The sequence below is a fragment of the Dipodomys ordii genome, unplaced genomic scaffold (assembly GCF_000151885.1).
Source record: "Dipodomys ordii isolate 6190 unplaced genomic scaffold, Dord_2.0 Scaffold56, whole genome shotgun sequence".
Taxonomy (NCBI): Eukaryota; Metazoa; Chordata; class Mammalia; order Rodentia; family Heteromyidae; genus Dipodomys; species Dipodomys ordii.
Window position 1 is genome coordinate 1476960 of NW_012267272.1, and position 21490 is coordinate 1498449.

Consider the following 21490-nt stretch of genomic DNA (forward strand, 5'->3'; position numbering starts at 1 on the left):
CTCCTCCCCAGCTCCCTCTTCATGGCTGAGCAAGGGGACTTGGTTTGGCACTACAGCTACTACGTCATAGCCAGAATCTAACCATGGATGTGCCTTAGTAGAGCATGTATTTTTAATCATTTCTCTTAGTTTTCTGGAACAAAATTAAAGTGAAATAAGAATTTTACACTCAGGTGACATCACAGAACATGCACCTTACCATCCCCCATTTTCTGGAAGAACTTTCTCAACTTAGCTTTCAACTCGCTCAAATCCAGGGTTGAGCCAACAATCCTCATAGGAAGGGGAGAGTTAGAATCAGGAAGCTTCAATAAATTGGAAAGGTTTGGCTTTTCTTTCTATAACATTTTCATAACAGTATCACAGGGTCAGAAGGTCCTAACCAAGGTCAACTAATTTGTTTCTTGCTCCAGGCAGGATAGCGTAAGTCTTCTGAAAGAAAGGAAGATTCGTGAAATGTGTAAAGCCTTACAGAATTCTACCTATCGGAGAGGCAAGCTGCGAGTATCACTGGCGTGTCTGGGACCCTGGCGAACTTGCCAGAGAAAGGTATGGTGCACACGCAAATGAATAATCAAGTAAATCAATTACTATATACACACCCATCTAAGTCAGCTAAAGGAATGAACGAGGCTCCAAGCTATCATGCCAGTCTTTGTCAGAAAATATATTTATTATTGATAGTAAGTGAAGTTGTCAGTATTCACGATAGAGGTTGCATAAGCCAATGCTGTCTTTATATTGATAAAAATGCCTTATTTCATTGTAAATCATAAACATTATTCCAGTAAAACAGGTACATTTTCTTTCCTTTTTGTCTTCTTACTTACATGATCATCATCATAAGTTAAATGAAAAGCTCTTACATAATCAAAGAAGAAAAGAGAAAAAAAAGAGACCACAAGCCACAGCCTAGATAATTCTACTCAGCTGTGCCATCCCTAGCTCTCCTCTTGTCTCACCGCGCCACGTAGTTTAGCCTCTCCACCCCTCCCAGCTTGCCTAGAGAGGAGCTCCACCAATGGTGGAGTTTGGTGTGGGGAGAAACATTTTATGTCACTGGAAATTGAATAGAAAGTACAAAAAAAGGTGAGGAGGGCTTCCCTCCTCTTTTATTCATCATAAATGGGGTTTGTCATTCTCAGTGTATCTGCTGATAACTGATCCCTGATCTATGTCTTGGCTTCTCAAAATGTTGCTGATCAAAACATGATATGCTTCCGCCCAATTCATTTTCCGGGGCTTCTCTTCTCTCTTAATTGGATTATTTTCTCATTAGGAAAAAAAAATGTTCCGCCTCTGGAATGAACGTTGAGGGAGTTTTGCATGTTCTGAAAGTTGATTTTATCCTCCTTTCTCTATCATGCCCTGAAAGAGAAATTGAAAGCACAAGTTTTACAACCACAAAGAGGATGGGGAAAAAAAGCAGTAACTACTTAGGGTGCTTTTCAAATAGCTATCTGGTAGCAAGGCTGGATCCTAAGGGATAGATAGAATTCCCTCCTTCTCTCCCTCCTTCCCTCCCCTTCCTCCCTTCCTTTCTTCCTTTTTTCCATTCCTTCCTTCCTTTTTTCCATTCCTTCCTTCTTTTCATCCCTTCTTCCCTCCCTCCCTTTCTCCTTTCTTCCTTCCTCCTTTCCTTTTCCCCTCTTTCCCTCACTTTCATTCCCCCCCTTTCCTTTTCCCTGTCCCTTTCCAGAGGACCTCAAGCTACCTGTAAGGTCTGCCCTGGGCCATGCAGACCCTGTGCAGACACCTCCCTACCTCTTGGTTGTTTCCACTCAGTATCGGTGTTACCTAGGTAAATGGCACACCCCGAAGCAGTTACCTCCCCTTCCTGCTAGGACACATCCTGGACCATCTCTGGTCACATCTCCCATCTGACCTTAGGAGGGTCCCAGGCCCTGAGGTCACATTCGGGTCCAGTGAGGCCACACCTTTCCCCTACCTGGCCACACCTCTTCCTGTCCCTGGCCTAGATAAGTCTTGGGTGGGTCTACCCTTTCAGCCATGCCTCTCCAGAACGGTGGGGGCAGCAGTTTGGTAAATAAACTTTTCCTGCCTGAATATTGCATGGTGTTCTCTTCATTGGCTACCTCATGAAACCTACCTACTTAATATACCTTACACTACTCATGCCCCCATGTAGAAAGAACTTGTAAACTATCACCTGGGGCATGGGGCATTCTTCTTCCATTTGTATGGATTTTTAAGGAGGAAAAAAAGTGATCCTTTCTCTCTTAGTTTTGAAATTACCATAAGGGGGAAGGTGCCATCCGATGCCACCTCTAGAGCACAGGTGCACGCCCTCCCCTTCCTGTAATCCCGGCACCCAGTTCTTACTGGTTCAAATCTTAGGTCAAGATTGGTTTTCCTAAATAATGTAGGCACACAGTAAAAAAAACTCAAATGGAACAAAAACTCTGTCTGGGAATAAGAACAGTCAGAGAACCAGGGTGTGGGTGGGAAAGGGAAAAGTCCCACTATTTCCAGAAAGCAAGGAAGGAGACAGCCCCACTGGAAGACAGGTGTATGATCAGCTGATCTAGAGAAAGAGTACCTGGGCACAGAATAGATGCCACTGAAATGGTGAAAAAAAATGGGTATTTTTTGTCCCAATAGAAAACCTTTATGAAGGTGAACCTGACAGTTGGTCCAATAAAGGAGAGTGGGGAGGCTGAGGACCAGGGAGGAGTCAATGGGAAGCAAAGGAACAGGAAATAGAGCTGCCAAACACAATACTGGCAGAAAAGGAGAAGGTGAGAGCCGAGATGCAGGTGGACTCTTGGAGGGGTAGGGGAAGATCACTGAGCCAATGAGGAGCCAGTGACAGGGGTCAGTTTGGAAACAAGAAGGATGACTTGAATTTTGAGTTTGTGTGTTAGGTAATTTGGGATGAGAAATCCCACATGGAAATGTCTAGAACAGACAGAGAAGGGAAGGTCAAGAGTATAGGTCACAGAAGAAGAGGGTGGGTTCTTTCAGAGTGCCCAAGGTTATAAGTTTCTGTAATCCATATCTACAAAGCACTGATAGACTTAAGGCAGGGAAACTAGCTGGAGAGAACCCACATGGAGATGCAAAGAAAAGAGATAATGATTCAGTCCATCAGGATGTAAAGGACAAAAGCTCCATGTGTGCAGGAAAGACCTATAGATGAGCAGGAGGCTCTGCTCAGCCAACTTCCCTGGTAGAACACACCAGAATGTGAGGCTTTTCTCAAACCCAGCTGTGGTGTTTTGGCAAAATAAAGCACTGAGTGGCTCTCATCCTTGATAACTCCCAAATACTGCTCGGCAGTATCACAGGGCCATCAGCGGTCCGACCGACCGGTCACCCAGATGTAAACTCCAAATATACACCCCTCCCCCCAAGTCCCAACATTCTTTATTAAATGACAATGGAGGCCATAAAAGGCACGTCTGTACTGACTCATCTAAGGGCAGTTGGTTCTAGAACAAAGCACTCTGTCCCCTTAGGCATGAAGCCACTTGGCCATTTTGTATTACATGTCACCTATTCACTATTTTCTTGCATATACCAACAGGAACTTTAATTATCCAAGTATCTGCTGATTACCATTTCAAGGCCCTGCCTTTCCCTTCCCTACAACTCAGGTCTCATTATTTGAGAACAACCATTTGACAATGTACCTCTTTCCAAATGTTGCCCTCCCTCCTTCCCCCACAAAAAATCTGCTGTGTGCTAGTGCAATGTAACTAACCATGGGGGTTCTTTTAACCATTCTTTTCTCTGGATGGGCCATTTATCAGTCACATCATATAGATACTAACAATGTTAGTCTCTTTGAAAAACAAAACACAACATAAAAAAGACAGGCTTGGGCCCTGGCTGGGTTGGGGATCAGTGGGCCAGTTTAGCATGAAGATACTTGAGAATCCACATGAACAAATATGAAGCACATAACCCCACTTGAACCACATTCACTCCCGAAGCGGATTCGGGAGTGACCAGACTCATCAGGGGCCACGGCAAAGTTGGAGGTCTGGGTCTAAAACTCCGCTGTCTAACTGCAGCACGAGCCACTAATAGTGGCAGAGGTGGTACAAAAGATCACATCATGGCCAGAAATCTCAACAAATGCAATATCACATGGAACAACTTACAGATGAAGGAATAGCTAGAATATTCTGTGGAATTAGTCTATTACAGCTATGCAATATGACGTGATGGAGAGTTCCAGACCTCAAGGCTTTGGGTTGGGGGAGCCTCCGTCCTGCTAGGGTCTGTGTTCCAAGAGGTTCTGTAAGTAGATGGCTGTTGGGCTGAATTTCAACACTGCATAAATTTAACACTGCATAAATTAACATAGGAAATTCCCCAAAGGATGAAGAAGCTTTGCAAGTTACATATTAAAAAAAAAATCACTTCCTTCATTTAAGGAACTGCTAACACTTAATCTTCCATGTGGAGAAAGAAATTCCTTGCTGCTGCTGCTGCTCATTCACAGATCTGGGCCTAGAGCCCCTGGGGACTCAGCAGAAGGAACCCTAGGTTTGAGCAGCCATGCTGCTATCTCCTCAATTTTTCTCAACCCAGCCCCTGAGGAACCACCAGCAACTTTCACTGTCAAACAACAACAGTGCCCCTGGAGACCCAAGATCATTTCCACTCACTAAAACAATCAACAACAATCCTCAAATATTTTTGTTACACAGCAATTTCATCAACTAATTTCTGAACTGTAGCTTTCTGAAGGGCCCGGCTATTCTATAGCAGTGTGCCAGCTCCTGTGTTTCAATAGATTTAAGAGGGATTTTGGCAGCCCTAGACTGCTCAATGATTATTACACAGAGAAGAGGTCTTTTTGTTTGTTTATTAAGACACCAATCAGAGGGGCAGGCCCAGGAACAACTGTAATCCTAGCTATTCAGGAGGTAGTGATCAAGAGAATCATGGCTTGAAGCCAGCAGGGACAAAACGTGAATGAGACTAACTTCAGGAAATAGAAACAAGATGGTTTTATCCTTTGGTGCTGTTTTTCTTTTTTGTCTTGCTTGTTCGCTTATATGTTCTTGAGAGGATAAAAGGAAGCTCTGAAATGGAGGGACAAAGGGTAAACTAATACAGCAATGGTACTCACTAGACGTTATGTTGAAAATGAACTGTATAACTTGTGGGTAGGGATGGGAGGGAAAAAAATGGGTGAGAGGGAAGGGGTGACATTGTGCAAAAAGAAATGTACTCTTTACCTGACTTATGTAACTGTAACCCCTCTGTATATCACCTTTATAATAACAATAGACAATTTTGTAAAAAAATTAATGAGAATCCTGTCGCACCAAATAAGCTGTGCATGGTGACTCATGCTTGCAATCTCTCATACTAGGAGAATCATAATACAAAATGTAGGGCCTTACCTGAAAAAATAAATAAAACACTATGGCAAAAAAGGGATGGAGGCCTGATTCAAGTAGAAGCGTGTTTGACTAGCCCTGAGATCAAACCCAGTACCATCAGGGGGAAAAAAAATGCCACTTGGAGTTCTTGTTTAGATTCGTTTACCAGACTTTCTCTAGGACTTCGGATGGAATCAGGCAGGTTTACATAGGTGTGTGGGGGAGGGAGAGGGGCAAGTCCTGATACCCAGTCTCAGTATCTGAGTTTCCACTAAGGAGAGACAGGAAGAGAATGGGGTCAGTGATGATGAAGGACACAAGAAGAGGACTGTGAGTGAGACAGGAAGGAAAAGCCTTCTACAAATTCAATTAGGAGAAGCACAAAGCCAGCTATGCGGCATGCACACCGTCCCTCACTACCTGCAAATCTGATTAGCTGACTAATTTTGTTTCCAGTGTCCGTCCTTTTCCCCAGCCAGGGCTGTGCTTCATTTTCCTGCTTTAGAGGAAACCTAAGTTAACTTTTTTCCACCTGGATCTCGTTTTCTATCTTCCAGGACAAATGCTCCGTGTATTATTCAGATTAAGTTACAAGTAATTAACTGTTTATACAACTTGCTGCAATAACAGACAAAAACACTAACATATTGCAGTGCAGTTCTAACTCTTGAAGGATGAGCCTTAGAAAAGAAATACCTATTAGGAAAAATGAAAATCTATTACCATGGTAATATTTCTTCTATTAGACTTAGATTAAAACCAGAGAAAATATCATAAAGCCAACTATTACTCTCAGAAAGTGGTTTAGCAAAGGATTTCTGTGATGGAAGAGGCTGGGCCAACAGATTGGAAGTTGGGAATTTCATTTGCTTTGATGGGTCTCCAAATCCCAAGGGCTGCCTCACCTGCGTGGGAGCCTGAGCCCAGTAGCCCAGTAGCCCAGCGGGGAGAGTCATAAATGTCACTGGGCAATGGTGATAAGGAAGGCTCTGAACACAATAAACACATCTCCTGTAGGTCTTCCAACCAAGCTGACCTTCTTGATTTATCTTGGTGCTTTCTGAAGGGGGGTGGGGTACACATATCAGAGATCTCTCCCACCCCAACCAGGAGCAGGATGTTGGGGAATAGTACAGCCGAGAGTGGGTCTGGTCACAGCCATGACCTAGCCGGGGCCAGACAATATCACCTCAGATCGGCACTCCTCCCTGGCTCCCACCCATGAATACCAGGAGTGGCTCCTCTCCCAGGACTGCTTACAGATGAGGGGTGGGGGCAGAGGACTTCTGGGGCTCCTTTTTTTCCATCAGCCCTGGAGGCTAAGGATGCATCACGAGGGAGGTCCTGATGAAATCACTGTTGGTGGGTCTCATCTTTCTGAACGAGGAACAACACAGACCTGGCAGGACCTAGGCTGGAGAGGAGGAAGACCTCAATGCGGTCTAGCATGATGGGTTTTAGGAGAAACAGATCCCAGATGGCCATACAGTCTTACAGGAGAGTTGGTGAAAGTTCAGGTGCCCTGCTCCCCTTCCCACCTCCCAAATCAGAATTCCCAGAGTGGTTAAGCTCACCTACACTGACACCCATGGAGAAGGCCTACTGGGCTGGAAATCCAGAGCAGGCTCGGGGGGGGGGGGGGGGCTGGGCTCTGCTGCACCTACAGATTGGACCGCTCTGGTGCTAACTGTGCACAGGAAAAGATGAAGCTGACTTAGGCGACTGCTAAGTCCTTCTAGCTCCAACTGCCTGTTCTACTAAATCATTCACATATGCAGAATTCACCTGAAAATGATCAGAAAGTACAGTTTGCTCAGGCACATTCAAGAATAGTGACTGTTAAGTAAAAGCACCACCATGGTTCTCAGGTCCTCTTCCATGTTTAAAATAAAAGGAAATATAGAATTCTAGTCAAACAGAAATCCAACTATATGAGAGGTAAAATACAAATACATTGTCCTTAAGAAGGCTGTCAGAAAATTAGCCTAGCATATGCACTGATCTTGAGGTCTTCTGTTTGGAGTTAACCACTTGCCACTTACATTTAGGTATGCCAGCCCTGGCTGGGGGGATGAGGGAGGGTGGGATTGTCACATTAAGATCCCATCTCCTTTATCAGAGTCTTAAATCTACTCCCCTCATTACATCGTTTTCTGATTTGACAAGTAGGTGAACAGGAGACACATGTCTGAGGTGGAACAGCAGACTTTACTAGCTTGGTTGCTGATCCACTGCTGGCTCATTGATTTCAAGCTCTGTGTGGTTTGTGGACTTCGCATTGCCCAGCACCGGGCCCTACACAGCTCTCTGATCTTCAGGCATCTTCTGGGGTTAGTCCTTGCTTCCCTGAGTGTTCCTTGGTTCTTCACATCCTGGTTTTCTGCCCCCACATCTCTCCCCTCCCGAGGTCCTGCACCATCACCCACACCTCAAAGGACAAGGCATCATGATATATAGCAGGGGCCTGGGCATTCTGCATTCTCCAATGGCGTTTCTTCGTGGCAGTCCTGAGATAGCTGGTTTTCACTTACTGAGTTGGGAGAAACTGTGAAACTGTTTCCATCCCTCCCAGTTCGCCCTGCCGCCTTGACTTCCCGCAGGCTGTCAGGAGTGTGAACGTGCAGAAAGCACAAGTTGCTGTGGGAGGCGGGCAGTAGGCAGACCAGTCCCACGTGCGACTGCTCTGTCTGAGTGAAAGCTTAAGGCTGACAGCCAAATCTAAGAGGCAAAGACCCCAAACCCAGAGGTTTTGAAAGCGAGGGTGCTGCTTGTTCATCCATGAAGGCAGAATCAGTCCTAGAGCTCAGAGCTCGGGGCCCCCATGGGTCACCTGCTTCAAACCCTTAACTCCTCAGAACTTGGGGGCTTGAAGAAAATGGAAGTTCTAGTCACTATACCTGGGCTAGGGAAGTACTAATGGCATTTCCCAGGATGCTTCTCTTCACTGAACACAGAATATTCTGAGAATCTAGCTAGCTTCTGTGCTTTCTGCCAATGGCAAGAGGAAACCCTACCTTACCCTACAGCTGACCAGGAAGGAAGAATCAAGGCAGTGGGGTGTCATGGTGCTCAGGAGCAATGCAGATCAGGAAGCTAGCCCTTTCTATGCCCTCTCTCCCTTTTAAAAAAGCAGAACTTGGGCATACCCGGTCCCCTTCCCATGTAAAAAGGTTTACAGTTAAACTGAGTGGGAACTAGGTTTTTAAAGGTAAGAAGAAGTAATTCAATCTTAGGGCATTTAGAAAATTATGACTCTAAGCAGATTAAGAGAAAGAAAAAGAACAAAGAATTCTGTGTCAGTCCATGTTCTATATTTATTGAATTATTTATTTAGATGGAATCTCACTCTAGATCACACTGTAGGCAAGACTGACCTAAAACTTGCAATTCTCTTTAAACGGCCTCCAGAGTGTGCACCCACACCAGGCATCTCCTTCATCTAAAAAGACTATCTCTCAGAGCCTGGGAGGTAGTTTAATAGTAGAGTTCTTTTCTAGCATGTATAGGACCCTTAGATCTTTGGTTTGATTCCCAGCACCAAAAACAAACAAACAAAAAAGGAGGGGGTGGGGGAAGGAGGAGTGCTGTATCTCACATACCCCGGCGTTAGTCTTATAATTAATAATGAAAACATTCAATCTCTTTACCCTTATGAAGAACACATACGTTAATATACTGACAGCAACAGTCTAGATGTTTCAGGACAACTCATGAGTGGTTATTTAGGAATAGCTGAGATTGATGTGAAGAAGTGAAGAAGAATGGAAAGGAAGAATATCCGGAAATCTTCCTACCAGTAAAATCTATTAGGTCTCCAGAACAATGCCCCAGGGATCCTGTGAAAGCCAATCATACGAGTAGAGAGGGTTTGCACTGGAGTTATTCCATGGGGAAATTTTACTTCAGAAATGGGCTGTATGATCTAATGGCTTGCATGTTCACATGCCTAGTCTGTTCTTGGGATCTAACAGGAAGTATAAGGGAGTAGGTCCATCAAAACTGCCACCCTAGTCAGAGAGGACCACAGCACTGCCAAACAGCAGGACAGAGTTGGAGTCATGAGGTTAACTTCCCAAGGAGCAGGAGGTGTAGGCGTCTGAAGAAAAGCAACCATTCATAAGCAGTAGTATAATCTCTCTCTGGCTAAGAAACTTGGTGGGATCCTGGGATTCCTTTGACTGTGGGCTCTGTCATCTCTGCCTCCACTGATGATATTCAGTCTCTGTTATGACTTGACTACACCTTCCATGTTCTTTGCCCTCACTTTGTCATTATTGCCTTCATTTTCTCTCCCAGCAGTATTTCTGTGTTAGTGGATGATGAATGGTCCTTCTAACACCCACTCAAAACAAAGCCCCATTTAACCTATTTTGAATTTGTTTTTATTTTTATGGCAGGTATATCTTGGTCTAGTTGTTAAATTTACCATTATGATTTCCCTGGGTTTCAATGCTCTCAACTGTAAAATGGTGAAAATAAAACCATTTCTATTTACATCTCAGGCTGTCAGAAAAAACAAGCAAGAGAATGGATATGAAATGACCTTGAAATCTCAAGTGGTGTAGAGACATAGGGTGGCATTATTTCCTGGTTCTTGTCCATTTCAGTGTTGCCCATCTTAGGAAAAAGGTTTTGTAGGCTCTTACCTTTTTAATACTCCTTGTATTATACAATGCATGGTGCATAAGAGTTATGGACATAATAGGTACTTCAAACACATATGTATAAATGACACTAAATTACATGGTAGATGTGGGAGTGAGGGGAGGGAGGGGGTGTCTTGGAGTCACTAGTAATAATTTAATATTTTTGGCTGATGTGCATAGTTTCAACATGAAATGATACAATGGAGGAGAGAAAGGGAAATACAATTTAATTAAATAATAAATAATCACAACATTACCCCAATTCACAGATGAGAAAAATCAAGGCTCAAAGTCTAGAGCTAGTAAACAAACTCAGGTCTGTCAGGTCTACCCTCCTTGTACATACCCCTATGTTCTGTCTGATATTGTGCCACGCCAATTTTGTTTTATCCTCTCTTTCTCTATGATCTCATGAAGCTGTGTGGATGATTCAACATAACCTGGTGGGCAGGATGGAGCTCATAGTCCTGATGCCCTGGTCCACAGCCAGTGTGTTATAAATAACACTGTGGAAATAGGCACACATGTCAGATTCTAGCCTTGAAACCTGTACTTTGTCACTGCTATTCTTCTACTGACTACTCAGTCTCACCTTAATAAAGCACTATTATCAAGTTAGAAAAATCCATGAGTCAACTGCCAAGTCCCAAGAGCATCAGGTAGTATTAATATGGAAGGCTGGGGCTTGTAAGGAGCATATAAGAAGCTGTTTTTGACAAATAAAATGTACTAACTCTTCACAATGGCCATATCACCTCTAGCAAAGATACTGAAAGCAAATGATCCTTGGCATGTACCAAGAGTTCTACAAGTGCTGCTATAAGGATGGAGCAGACAAAAGCAAGCCAGTAGCTGCTGAAGGCAACAGAGGCTTTTAACCTTGATATTTGTAGTGTTGCTGGTAGTCTTGAGCTATTCAGACAATAGCAACCCTCCCATCAGTTATTAAGAATGTGTTAGAAATTTACACTAAATAGTATTATTACAGCTGCAGCAAACTGGACTGCAGAAAGGCATGCTGTGTAACTCAAACACTAGATTTAGTTGGGTTAGAAGATCAACTCTAGGGAATTTGTCAGCAGAAAGAACCTAGGTTTCCAACAAGTTCTGTCTCTCAGAACCACCTACGTCCAACTGCGAACGTGGTTAAGTGATAGGCAATTATGTGACCTGTCAGAATTGTTGGTTTGCTTTAGGGTTGTCATTAGCTTTCTGATGTACATAAATTAAAGAAAATACATATCCGGTGCACATCATATTATTCTGATATGAATAAAAGGCTAAGAAAAACCTATTAAAAAAAAGGAAAAGCCTTTCCTAAGTTCTATCTCCAGTTTCCTTCTCTTGCCCAAATGAATGAACTCTACCAACTGGTAAAAGGAGTGACATGGTGACTGACTAATGTTTCTTTCGTTGGTTTTTGACAGCAGGCTCTCTGTAAACCACTCTGCTGTTTATGGGCCAGAGGCTGCTGGCCACTTCATTTACAGTGTTCTTCTGTTGGTTATGAATAGTGACCTAGGAATCCAAGGCCATGGCTGTGGATTATTAGAAAATAATGAGAAATGTAAAATTTTAATAGAACAGTTATTTCCGCCCCCTGCAAGCATGTTTAACACCCAAGCCAGCCTCTTCCTACAACCAAGTGGTTATAGGAAGTTATGAACTACCAACTCTATAGAAATTCAAAATGAGAAAGACTTGTTGCGTTTCTAAAGCTTTCCACACACATGCAATTCTTACCTGTGCCCCATGGTGCTGGGCTTTCTATCTTACTCTCCTGGTACCCCAGCTAGGCTGTTCACACACCCACCTGTTTGGCATGGTTGACACACAGCATGTATTGGCTGGCCAGAGCGGAGCAGCTGAGGGTCTGCTGGGTGTTTTGGCGGAAACACTGGAGGATTTTTGCCTGCAGATCAGCACAGACTGGATGATACTCATACCGCCTGAAAACCAAAACAGGGGCCCTTGAGATATCCATTCATTCAGAATAAAGGCCAAGGTTAAAGAACATATAAAACATCAAATAAGATAGAAATGGTACAGTAGTAGAAAAGGCGCAATACTGTATTTCCCTTCATTTGACACTACTACAAGTGACACTATCATCTTCCCTCCTAAAGCCAAAGTCAAAGCCAAACCCTATGTATGGTGCCAGGTCTCTATACTCATATTCTCTGAGCCAGAAATCTTGTGGCCCTCACTTTGCTTTCCCTGCCCACATTCAGCAAGTCATAGATCTGGAGATCTAATTTTGTGGTGTGGTCCTTCTTAATACTGTCATTACAAAAATTCCAAGTGATTTACCTCCTAGATTCAGTGACCTACTGTGTCTCTATCCGTCACCCTCTACATACTTGCCTTTGCCTTTGCCTGCCCCTCTCCCACTGTCTCTTCCTCCCCCCCCTCTCATTTTCCCCCTGTAGTACTGGCTTTGAACTCATAGACTTGTACTTGCTAGAAAGGGGCTCTACCACTTGAGCCACACCCCTAGACCCATGAAGATTTTTCTAATCTGCAGATCTGAATCATGACCTCTCCCTACCGCTTCCTGGATAAAACATGAGGCCGATAAACCAGCCAGCTTTAATCAGGTTCCCACCTCAACTTTAGCCTCTGCTGCAGCCTGGACAAACCATGTTCCCAGTTTGGTTCATGCAATTTTCCTCACATCTGTGCTCACATTGCTCACAATTTTTTTTTTTTTTTGTGAGGGGTGGGACCTGAACTTTGGGCCTGAGCGCTGTGACACCTCAGCTCTTGAGCTTAAGGCTAGCGCTCTACCTACTGCTTGAGCCATAGCCCCACTTCTGGCCTATTCTGCTTATGTGGTGCCTAGGAACAGAACCCAGGGCCTCCTTCATGCATGCAAGGCAAGCACTCTACCACTGAGCCACCTTCCCAGCCCCACATTGCTCATAATTTTGAAAATGTTCTGTGCCCAAACTGCTACCCACACCTATGGAACAGGAAAATGCTCATCTTCCATCTCATCTTTCAGTGTTCAACTCATGTGTAAACTCTCCAGCTTTTGCTAGCTACCAGCCCCACCAACCCCCACCTCCACACCTCTTCCCCCTGCCCTGTCTCTCGCTCACCTCATCAGTGACACAGACTACAGACTAGTCTAATGGGGTGTATGAATCTAAATTTCCTAGAATGCAAATGATATATTTTCATTGAGATGCTGGCTGTTAGATATGGATACCTCTTACAGAAGTCACACAGTTAAGTTTGTTGAATGAATACAAATGGGTAGAAGGAAAACATTTGGAAGTATCCTGGATTAAGGCCTTGCAACTCTATTTACACATCTTAGATTTTTAGTTGCTCTCAGTGCCTCCACTGTACCAAATAAAAAATACAAATGTTTCTAAAAGCTGACATACACACTTCAAAGATAACAACAAAATAAACCAAATGAATTATATGAACAAAAATAAAATATTCTTTTTAATACGGTAGGGGAATTTGGATTATAAGGGCTAGACACACATAGAGAAAACCCATAAAACAATTGCTTTTCAAATTAGTTTAACAGAAAATGCTTCCAGTCTTCCTTATCAGTTCTGTCTCAGAAATTTAAATTTGTTATTTCCATATAATCTTGAAACTGCATTATTTTAAATTTAATAGGTTCTTAAAAAAAACAAACCCTAGAGAACACAGGGGGAATATTTGCTATCAATAAAGAACCCCCTGGGTGACGATTTGTCTCCTCATTACTTTTATCCAACACGCTAAGCTAATATATATCTTACTGGAATAGAAATGCAAACCATGTTACTAGTCCCTGAGGGAATTTACTTCCCTCTACCCTTCAAAGAAAGTAGACACAGGGAAAAAATAATCTCACAAATTTCAAATATCATTGAGTTTCCTTTTCCATTCATTATCTTACTGCTTTGTCAAATATCTAAGAACAGAATTTAAATTTAATCCCGAGAGTTTCAATTTTTTTTCTTTTTTAAGATTGCAAAGTTCAGATGTCTGTGAATTTTTCTGGATCCAGACTTCTCTACTCCCCTACCATGAACACCAGTATTTTAAAAGGAGTCAGCCATGATTCCATGAGCACAGGCTCAGATACTGCTGACTGACTGATAACAGGAGGACTCACATCTGGATAAATACCAAAGAAAATATGAATAAGCATCAGGTCAGTGGTAAGCAGAACTACATTCTATCTCTGTGCTGAAAGGAATTGCTTCTCCAAAAGCAGAGGGAAAGTGGTGAGGAGGGAAGACCAGAAGAACATTGACCAGATAGATACCTATCTCCTCCCAAGTAACACACACACACACACACACACACACAAGGGATCACACACACACTGCACACCAGAAGGTGGTGACCATGCATATACTTTTTTTTCCTCAAAAAGACTATTTGCAATGGGATAATTCAGCTAATAACTTGGACTCCTTAGATAGAGATAATATAAGTTGAATATAACCATTTACCTTTAGCTGAGATATTTGTCATGCACGTTAAAAAAATCTATGAGTTATTTATGATTAGGATGTGTCAAAATTTACTTTTATCAACACAAATCAATATTACTACTTTGCTTCCAGGGCTCTTTGTTTCTTGTCTGGCAGATTTTCTGGATATGTGTGTACACATAGCCATCATCTCAGATCGTTTCTATGCACATTTCCATTTGTACTGACGATTAGATGGTAGAGAGGGAGCGAAGAGCAGTGAAAATCAGCATCATTGTCCCCCAGCTCCTGGAGTAGACTTTGGCCCATTTTTCTTGGCTTCGTGTATAATGGTAAAGCTCTGCCTCTGTATTGATCTGCAAGCCTTGTTATGCTGCCCTAATGCACTGTTTTCACTTTGGGAAAATGCTAAATGAGATTAGTACCTAACTTTAGAAGGCCATAAAGCACAAGCCATGGCACCTTCCATTCAGGAAAAGAATTTCAAAGACATTTCCAATATGCATTATGGTAAAACCCTCTGTATAATCATAGACCTAGCAATTGACTTTTATTGACTGCTTTCATTCTTGCTGATGGAAGAAGCCATTATTAGGTAAAAATAACAAAAGGAAGAATTTCAAGCTGCCTAAGAAGGAAAATTAAATCTCAGTTGCAAAGGAGATTTGAACAACTTAATTTCATTGTATGTAGGAAGATTCAATAAAGAAATGGAGCATGGCAACATAAAGAGCAAGATGAAGTGTAGATTTGGAGGACTCTAAGTCATAATAAGGAAAATATAACAATTATCCAAAAACAAGTTCAGCATAGAAGAGCCGGTAAGATATAGTCAAGCTTAAAATACATACACATATCAAAATCAAGAAAAAAAAATCCAGTCTGTGACTACTTGAAATCATTGAGGACTTTTAATGGAATCCAGTCCATGTACACTCATTTTCTTTCTTTAGCTTTTCCTCTTCCTTCATTTATTTCTGCATTAGCAGCCTGCCTACAGAGTAACACTCCCCCCACTCCACCGCAATGCTTATGGTCAGGGGTTAATGACAGTACACAAAAAGCAGGCCTGGAGCCCCAAAGATAGGGTCCAAGATCAAAATCAAAAGGAAGCGCTCTTTGTAGGTATTCTGTAGCCAAGTAAAACATTCTTATTTTGCTAATGTTATTAATGCAAGTATTCACTTCAAAGGCATCTAAGATATTATTCCTAAAGATTTTTCTCAGAACTACTCTGCAAACTTTGGAAAAAGAAAAGAATCAAGATAGACAGAAGTTGTGACTCTAATTCTCCAGTGCTTTAAAACACCCGATGATGGACAGAAATTATTGTTATCACTTCTGATTACTTCCTTAGCAAAGTCTGGATTAACTGGTCAAAAGAACATGGAAACATTTTTTTTTGTAGAATGGAAGCTGATTTGAGCAGTCTTTAGAAGAACTCTCCTTTTCAGACTCTTCACTGCAGTGGCTTGGTTATCTGTTTTATAGCTAGCTGTTGGGTTCCCTGCTGCCACTCTGACTTTCATGTTTTACAATCATCTTTGACGTGTGTCCGGAGCTTTCAAATTTGACGCAACTACTTAGCATCTTTTTAGTTTTGCTAATATAAAGAACATGAATAATAAGGTAACTTCAGAGAAGGAAAATGAGGGAGCTTGATCTTTCTCAGAAGATCTCCATTCAGAAGGCAAAAGAAGTCAGTTAATGACAACCAGAAGCCACATCCCTAAAGCTCTCAGAGTGCAAACCATTATTTATCAATGCAAGTAATGCAGCAAAAGATTGCTTCCTGTATCTGGACCAGTCAGTACTCCGTGAGAATTCTACAGATCTGATGATGAAAGGAGAAAGAGAAGGAGCAAGGGAGAAAGAATCAATGAGAATGCCGAAAATTAAAGGAAAATTCTGCAAAAATCAAAAAACAAAAAAAAGTCCAATAAGAATCCTGCATGAAGTCAGGTGGTCTTATAAAACCCTATCTAACAAAGTAAAAACAGGATCAACTCTTCAATTCTTAAATTTCAAAAGCATTTATTTTATTTTGTACTAAATTGTACATCTGCTGTTAAATCTAGTAGCTGGCATTTCTGTCTTTCTTTCAAAACCCCAAAGGAAAGCTATTAAACACACTGCCAATATTTAAAATGTTTTAATAGTTCACCTATTTCTTATCATTTATAAGGTGATTACAGAACTCAAAGGAAGAAAATATCTAAAGTATATGAACTGTCTTCTAATAATATTTTTTCCATTTTTATTTTACCTGAGAGTATAATAGTATGGTAATGTTAGCAAGATAAAATGTAAACAAGATCTGCAAAACAACTTAATTTCAAGGTTTCCTGACATTCTTAACAACTGCTAACTATTTCATTAATGATGTTTCTAGCTTAGCTGTAATCAACTTTCCATAATCATACTTCAGAGGCCAAATATCTCCAAAAGGTGCCTGCTTTCTTTTGCATTTGTATACCACACACATTTCATGATGTAATTCCTTCACAAATAAAATTAAGATGCAGGTTTTCCTCATAGACAACTATTACTAATGTGATGGATGCTAATTGCTGTGTTTTGTGCCATCACTACACAATGAGAGGCAAGAGCCCTCACTAGCCCTGGAAAAGGGAACACCAGCCCCAACTACAGCTTGGCTCAGCACTTAGTTCAATGAACCAGTCAAGCTAACAACTACCACCCATAACAAGTGCGCACTAGACCATTCAAACAGCAGATTGGCCACGGGGCTGCAGGAGAAACAGCTCTGGCTAGAAGTGCTACAGAATACAGCCTGCCCTCTGTGTGTATGGACTAAGCAATCTTAAGAAAGGAAACAAGTAGTACGTCTACTATTTATATACCATGTACATTGTATTCAGTATTATAAGCAATCTGGGATGAGTTAAAGTATATGGAAGGATATGTATACATTATATGCAAATATCAAAACATTTTAGTAAAGGATGTGAAGATTTAGGGGTGTGATGTCTTTGCAGGGTCCTGGAACCAAGACTTTGGGGGGGATACAGAGGGATGAGGTAACTTTCTACCCCTACCATATTGTACTGTACAGTCTCAGTGAGAAGACTTTTCTTAGAGATATAAGCTATCCTTGTTAATAGATAATAAACAATATCAGGCAATAAGTCTGTAATAAAAGCAAGCACTAATGAGTTAACAACAGTGTCAAGAAACAGCAGCACTGTTTGCATAGAGTACACCAGGTGGGAAAAAGCACATAGTGGGAACCGCAAAATCAGTCTAGGGGCGTGGCTTGGTTGTAAGTACGGGAATATTTGGAGCAGTAGTCTCCATGGCTTTTCACAAATCAGCAACAGTGAAATGCGGATGTTAGAGCCCCAAGTTGCATTTGTCAGAATTCACCAATGAGCCCGGCGCTGGTGGCTCACGCCTGTAATCCTAGCTACTCAGGAGGCTGAGATCTGAGGATTGCAGTTCAAAGCCAGCTCGGGCAAGAGCGACCATGAGACTCCTATCTCCAATAAACCACCAGAAAATGGGAAGTGGCACTGTAGCTCAAGCGGTAGAGCGCTCGCCTTGAGCTGAAGAGGTGAGGGACAGCACCCAAGCCCAGAGTTCAAGCCCCACGACCGACAAAAAAAAAAAAAAAAAAAAGAATTCACCAATGAGTGAGTGAAACCCAAACTTTATACACTGAATTGTTCCCATTTGAGTATCTCAATAATCACGATTAAGACTAGCATTTTTGTTATTGTTAAAAAAAGCAAGACATTTCCACTCACCTGACAACTTAAGAAAATATTAATCAGAGGCATATACCATGTACCACTTTAGGTTTCATTTCTTTAGATACATGAGGCTATATAATACATTGGACCCTTTGTTAGCACAAATTCAAAGTTACTTTAATCTCTAGGATATGTGAGTTATTTCTATTCTCCCCTGCTGCTACTCTGGGATGTTCATAAAGTTGGTTCAAAATATGAGAGTTGGCTGGTTGATTCATTCACTTTACCAAATATGACTAAGCCTTGGATAATGATTAAGCATTTATGTCATCTGCAGGGACAGGTGTGGAACAGATGTGATCCTTGCCGGCAGCAGCTTGTGGTCTGGGGAGGGGTGGGGCAGAGGTGTACATAAGACTTACCTTGAGATCAAGGGGACAGTAAACAGGAGGAGGGAACAGAGATTTGGTTTGGAATGTCAACAAAATTGTATTACAGATAAGAAGAAACTCACCACCAATGAAAAGGGCGTGAAGATTGGGCTTAAGAGTCCCTTTAACTTTCTAGCCATCAGGAAGATATGTCCAGTGGACCTAGACTATAGAGATTCTGAGACTTGAGCTATGAATATATTCATAACCTTGCAAGTATATACATTCTGAATGCCTTCGCTTTCCCTCAGAGAAATGTTCAGTGCTTGTGCTCATGACGTCTAACACAGGCTTGGCCTGGAGAGGTGGGAGGGGCTGAATGTGGTAGGAGCTTAAGTTTTCAGTCACCTCAAGAATCCACATGAAAATGATTAGAGGTCTTAGGCCAGCTTGTACATCCACCAAAGTAATCATGATGAGACATTCCAGTTATTGAGCTTTAGGAGAAGGGCTCTGGCAGTAATTGCCAGTTGATGCCAATGGTCCCTCATAGGATGTCTTTTATAACCACTCTACTGCATTACACTGGTGTTGCCAAGAAGGAGAAAACTAGACAATTTGGTTCTGGATTATTGTCCAGATGTAGAGGCAGAGTTAGGAGGAGCTCAAATAAGAAGTTAGGAGGAGCTCAAAAAAAGGTAGAATGATTGTGGGAAGCAAGTAACTTGCCAATAAATCCTGGAGATGTCATGGGGGTGGGGAGAGGAGGGGAGATGAAGGGGGGGACTGGCTGAGCAGGATCAATAATTCACTGAGAAGGACCAAGGGAAGAAGAAGCTGCAAGTTGTTCTAGACCAGGAGACTCATGAAAACTGGGATGCTTGTTTTCAAAGCTAGTCTGAATTTCAATTTCGTGGAGGCATTACTCCCTCTATTATTCATTCTTCCTAAAGAAAGTCCTCAAGTCTAGAAGAGGAAGAAGCAGAAATAGGGCATCATCAGTATGGCTAGGTCAGGGCATTCATCCTGGCAATCTACCACTCTATCTAACAATGGATCCTTGCAATGAACCTAATGCTTTCTGAGAAAATCACCGAATCCCAGCCCCACCCCTCCACCACAGCCAAGAATCTTCCCATATTTGGAGAAGAATTTACTTCATATGCCTTCAGGTATCATCTTTACTGGCAGAATCTGTTATAATAACAGATCTGCAGACCCTTCCTGTTGAGCAGCACAGAGGCTACTTCCTGTGTGTCACTCAGTTCAATACGGGCATTTAAACTTCTTCTTTTAGGTGCTTACAAGTTTTAGGTGCTTAGAAGTTTGCAAAAAGAATTACCCTTTGAGATACTTTTGTAATGCTTCTTCTCAGTTGAGGAGAGACTTGGGGATGGGGGAGGTTGGTGAATTCCATTTGGGTCACTCAGTATCTCAACGGCTTTTCTGCTATGACCACATTAAATTTAATATGAAGATAAGTTATCAACAACTTCATGTAAAAAAATTAAAAATGTCACATATCTCAATGAGGACTGTGACACACTTCAAAATACTACATTAAAATCAAAATTTAAGTCTGTAGACAGTGTGTTTCTTTACTTTAGGTGGTACTTTCTTCTGCATTTTAGGAGCAAGATCCAAATCCCAGAGAACTATATATTGGAAGGGCACATGTATGGCTCCCTTAGCTGAAAGAATTGTAATGCATGTGTTTTAGTGACAAGGAAGGAAAGGAATTATCCATATAGATTTGCCCTTTATGTGTCAGAGTATTCAAAAAGTTAGGAGCAGAGGAAGCAGACGTTGAAATGACGGGCAGAATTAAACCTTCTGTCTGCCTCCCATCTCTTCTGAGTGTCCAAAAGGGAGAACATTTGGGTGCTGCGATCCAAAGGACATCCCCCATAGATACGGGGCTGCCAGGCAGAGAGAATGCCACACGAGCATCACAGACATATAGCAACACAGGGGGAGGATACTGCATTCATCTCCCTGCCAGAAGCTTAACATTTATGGAAGGAGAAAGATATACAGTAGCCAAGTGGTACAACTGTTCGTAGAGAGTGGCAGTGATCACAAGTCGTTAGGAGTAGTCAGTGGAGTTGCTGGAAGAGAGAGATGGAATTTACAAAAATCCCCAAATGAAAGATAGGGCTGTAAGGTGCCAGGGGGGCATTTTCCAGGGCCAGTGCAAGCCGACATCCAGGCTCCAGCAAGTTCTACAAGGTCAGGGCTCCTGGGTGGTACTGAGACGCTTAGGGCTGGGGAATGGGAAATATGAAACGAAGACCCAGTTCCAGACTACAGGTGCAAGTCACTGAAGTTATAAAGGTGCTGTATTAGAAAAGTTCATAGCATGAATGAATCAGATATATGGAAATGAGATTCCCTGGCTAGGTGGCCAGAGGTTCAGCACCTACCCATAAAGATAAAAACAGGTCAATAAGAGGACGAGCCAGGAAGAATAGAGGTACTGGCAAGCAAGAATGCAAAGAGTGGTAATTGACAGGACATGGAAACAGAGAAGGAGCACACAGTGGCTCAGGCTGTGAGATTTGAATTAGGGCACCTGAGTAATGTCAAGAAGCCAAAGTGATCCTCTCCTCCACCTGCCCCCAAGAATCTAGTGTGTAGTCGGTGCTTAGCCTGAGGGCAGAGCTGTACCTCCCTGTCCCTCATGAAATCTCTGGCAAGATGTGAGGGGAGTGTGGGGACTGAGGGCAGGAAGGACAGTTGAGCCCTGAGGAACAGCTTGCATGGGACTGACAAGGAAGGGAGATGATGCCCCCAGAGATTGAAGCATGGAGGAAAGCAGCAGTGTAATGCAGCATCACAAGGCTGGTAAGGCAAAAGGAAAGAGACTGATAACAGGCCACAGAATGTGGCCCCTAGAATCTGGAGAAAGAAAATTCTACATAGCGCCAGAAGCCAGATAGCAGGGAAGCGATC

General features: G+C 42.4%; 1 protein-coding gene across 1 annotated transcript in view; it reads right to left on the reverse strand.

Annotated features, from left to right (window-relative positions):
* Positions 1 to 646: 646 nt before the first annotated feature.
* Positions 647 to 21490, reverse strand: part of Chchd3 (coiled-coil-helix-coiled-coil-helix domain containing 3) — a 269961-nt gene continuing 249117 nt past the window's right edge. Inside the window, exons 7-8 of the mRNA XM_013021712.1 lie at positions 11820 to 11955; positions 647 to 1368 (exon numbers count right to left, since the gene is read on the reverse strand). Coding sequence (XP_012877166.1) covers positions 1345 to 1368; positions 11820 to 11955 — 160 coding nt within the window. The 3' untranslated portion in view covers positions 647 to 1344. The remainder of the gene's footprint in view (positions 1369 to 11819; positions 11956 to 21490) is intronic.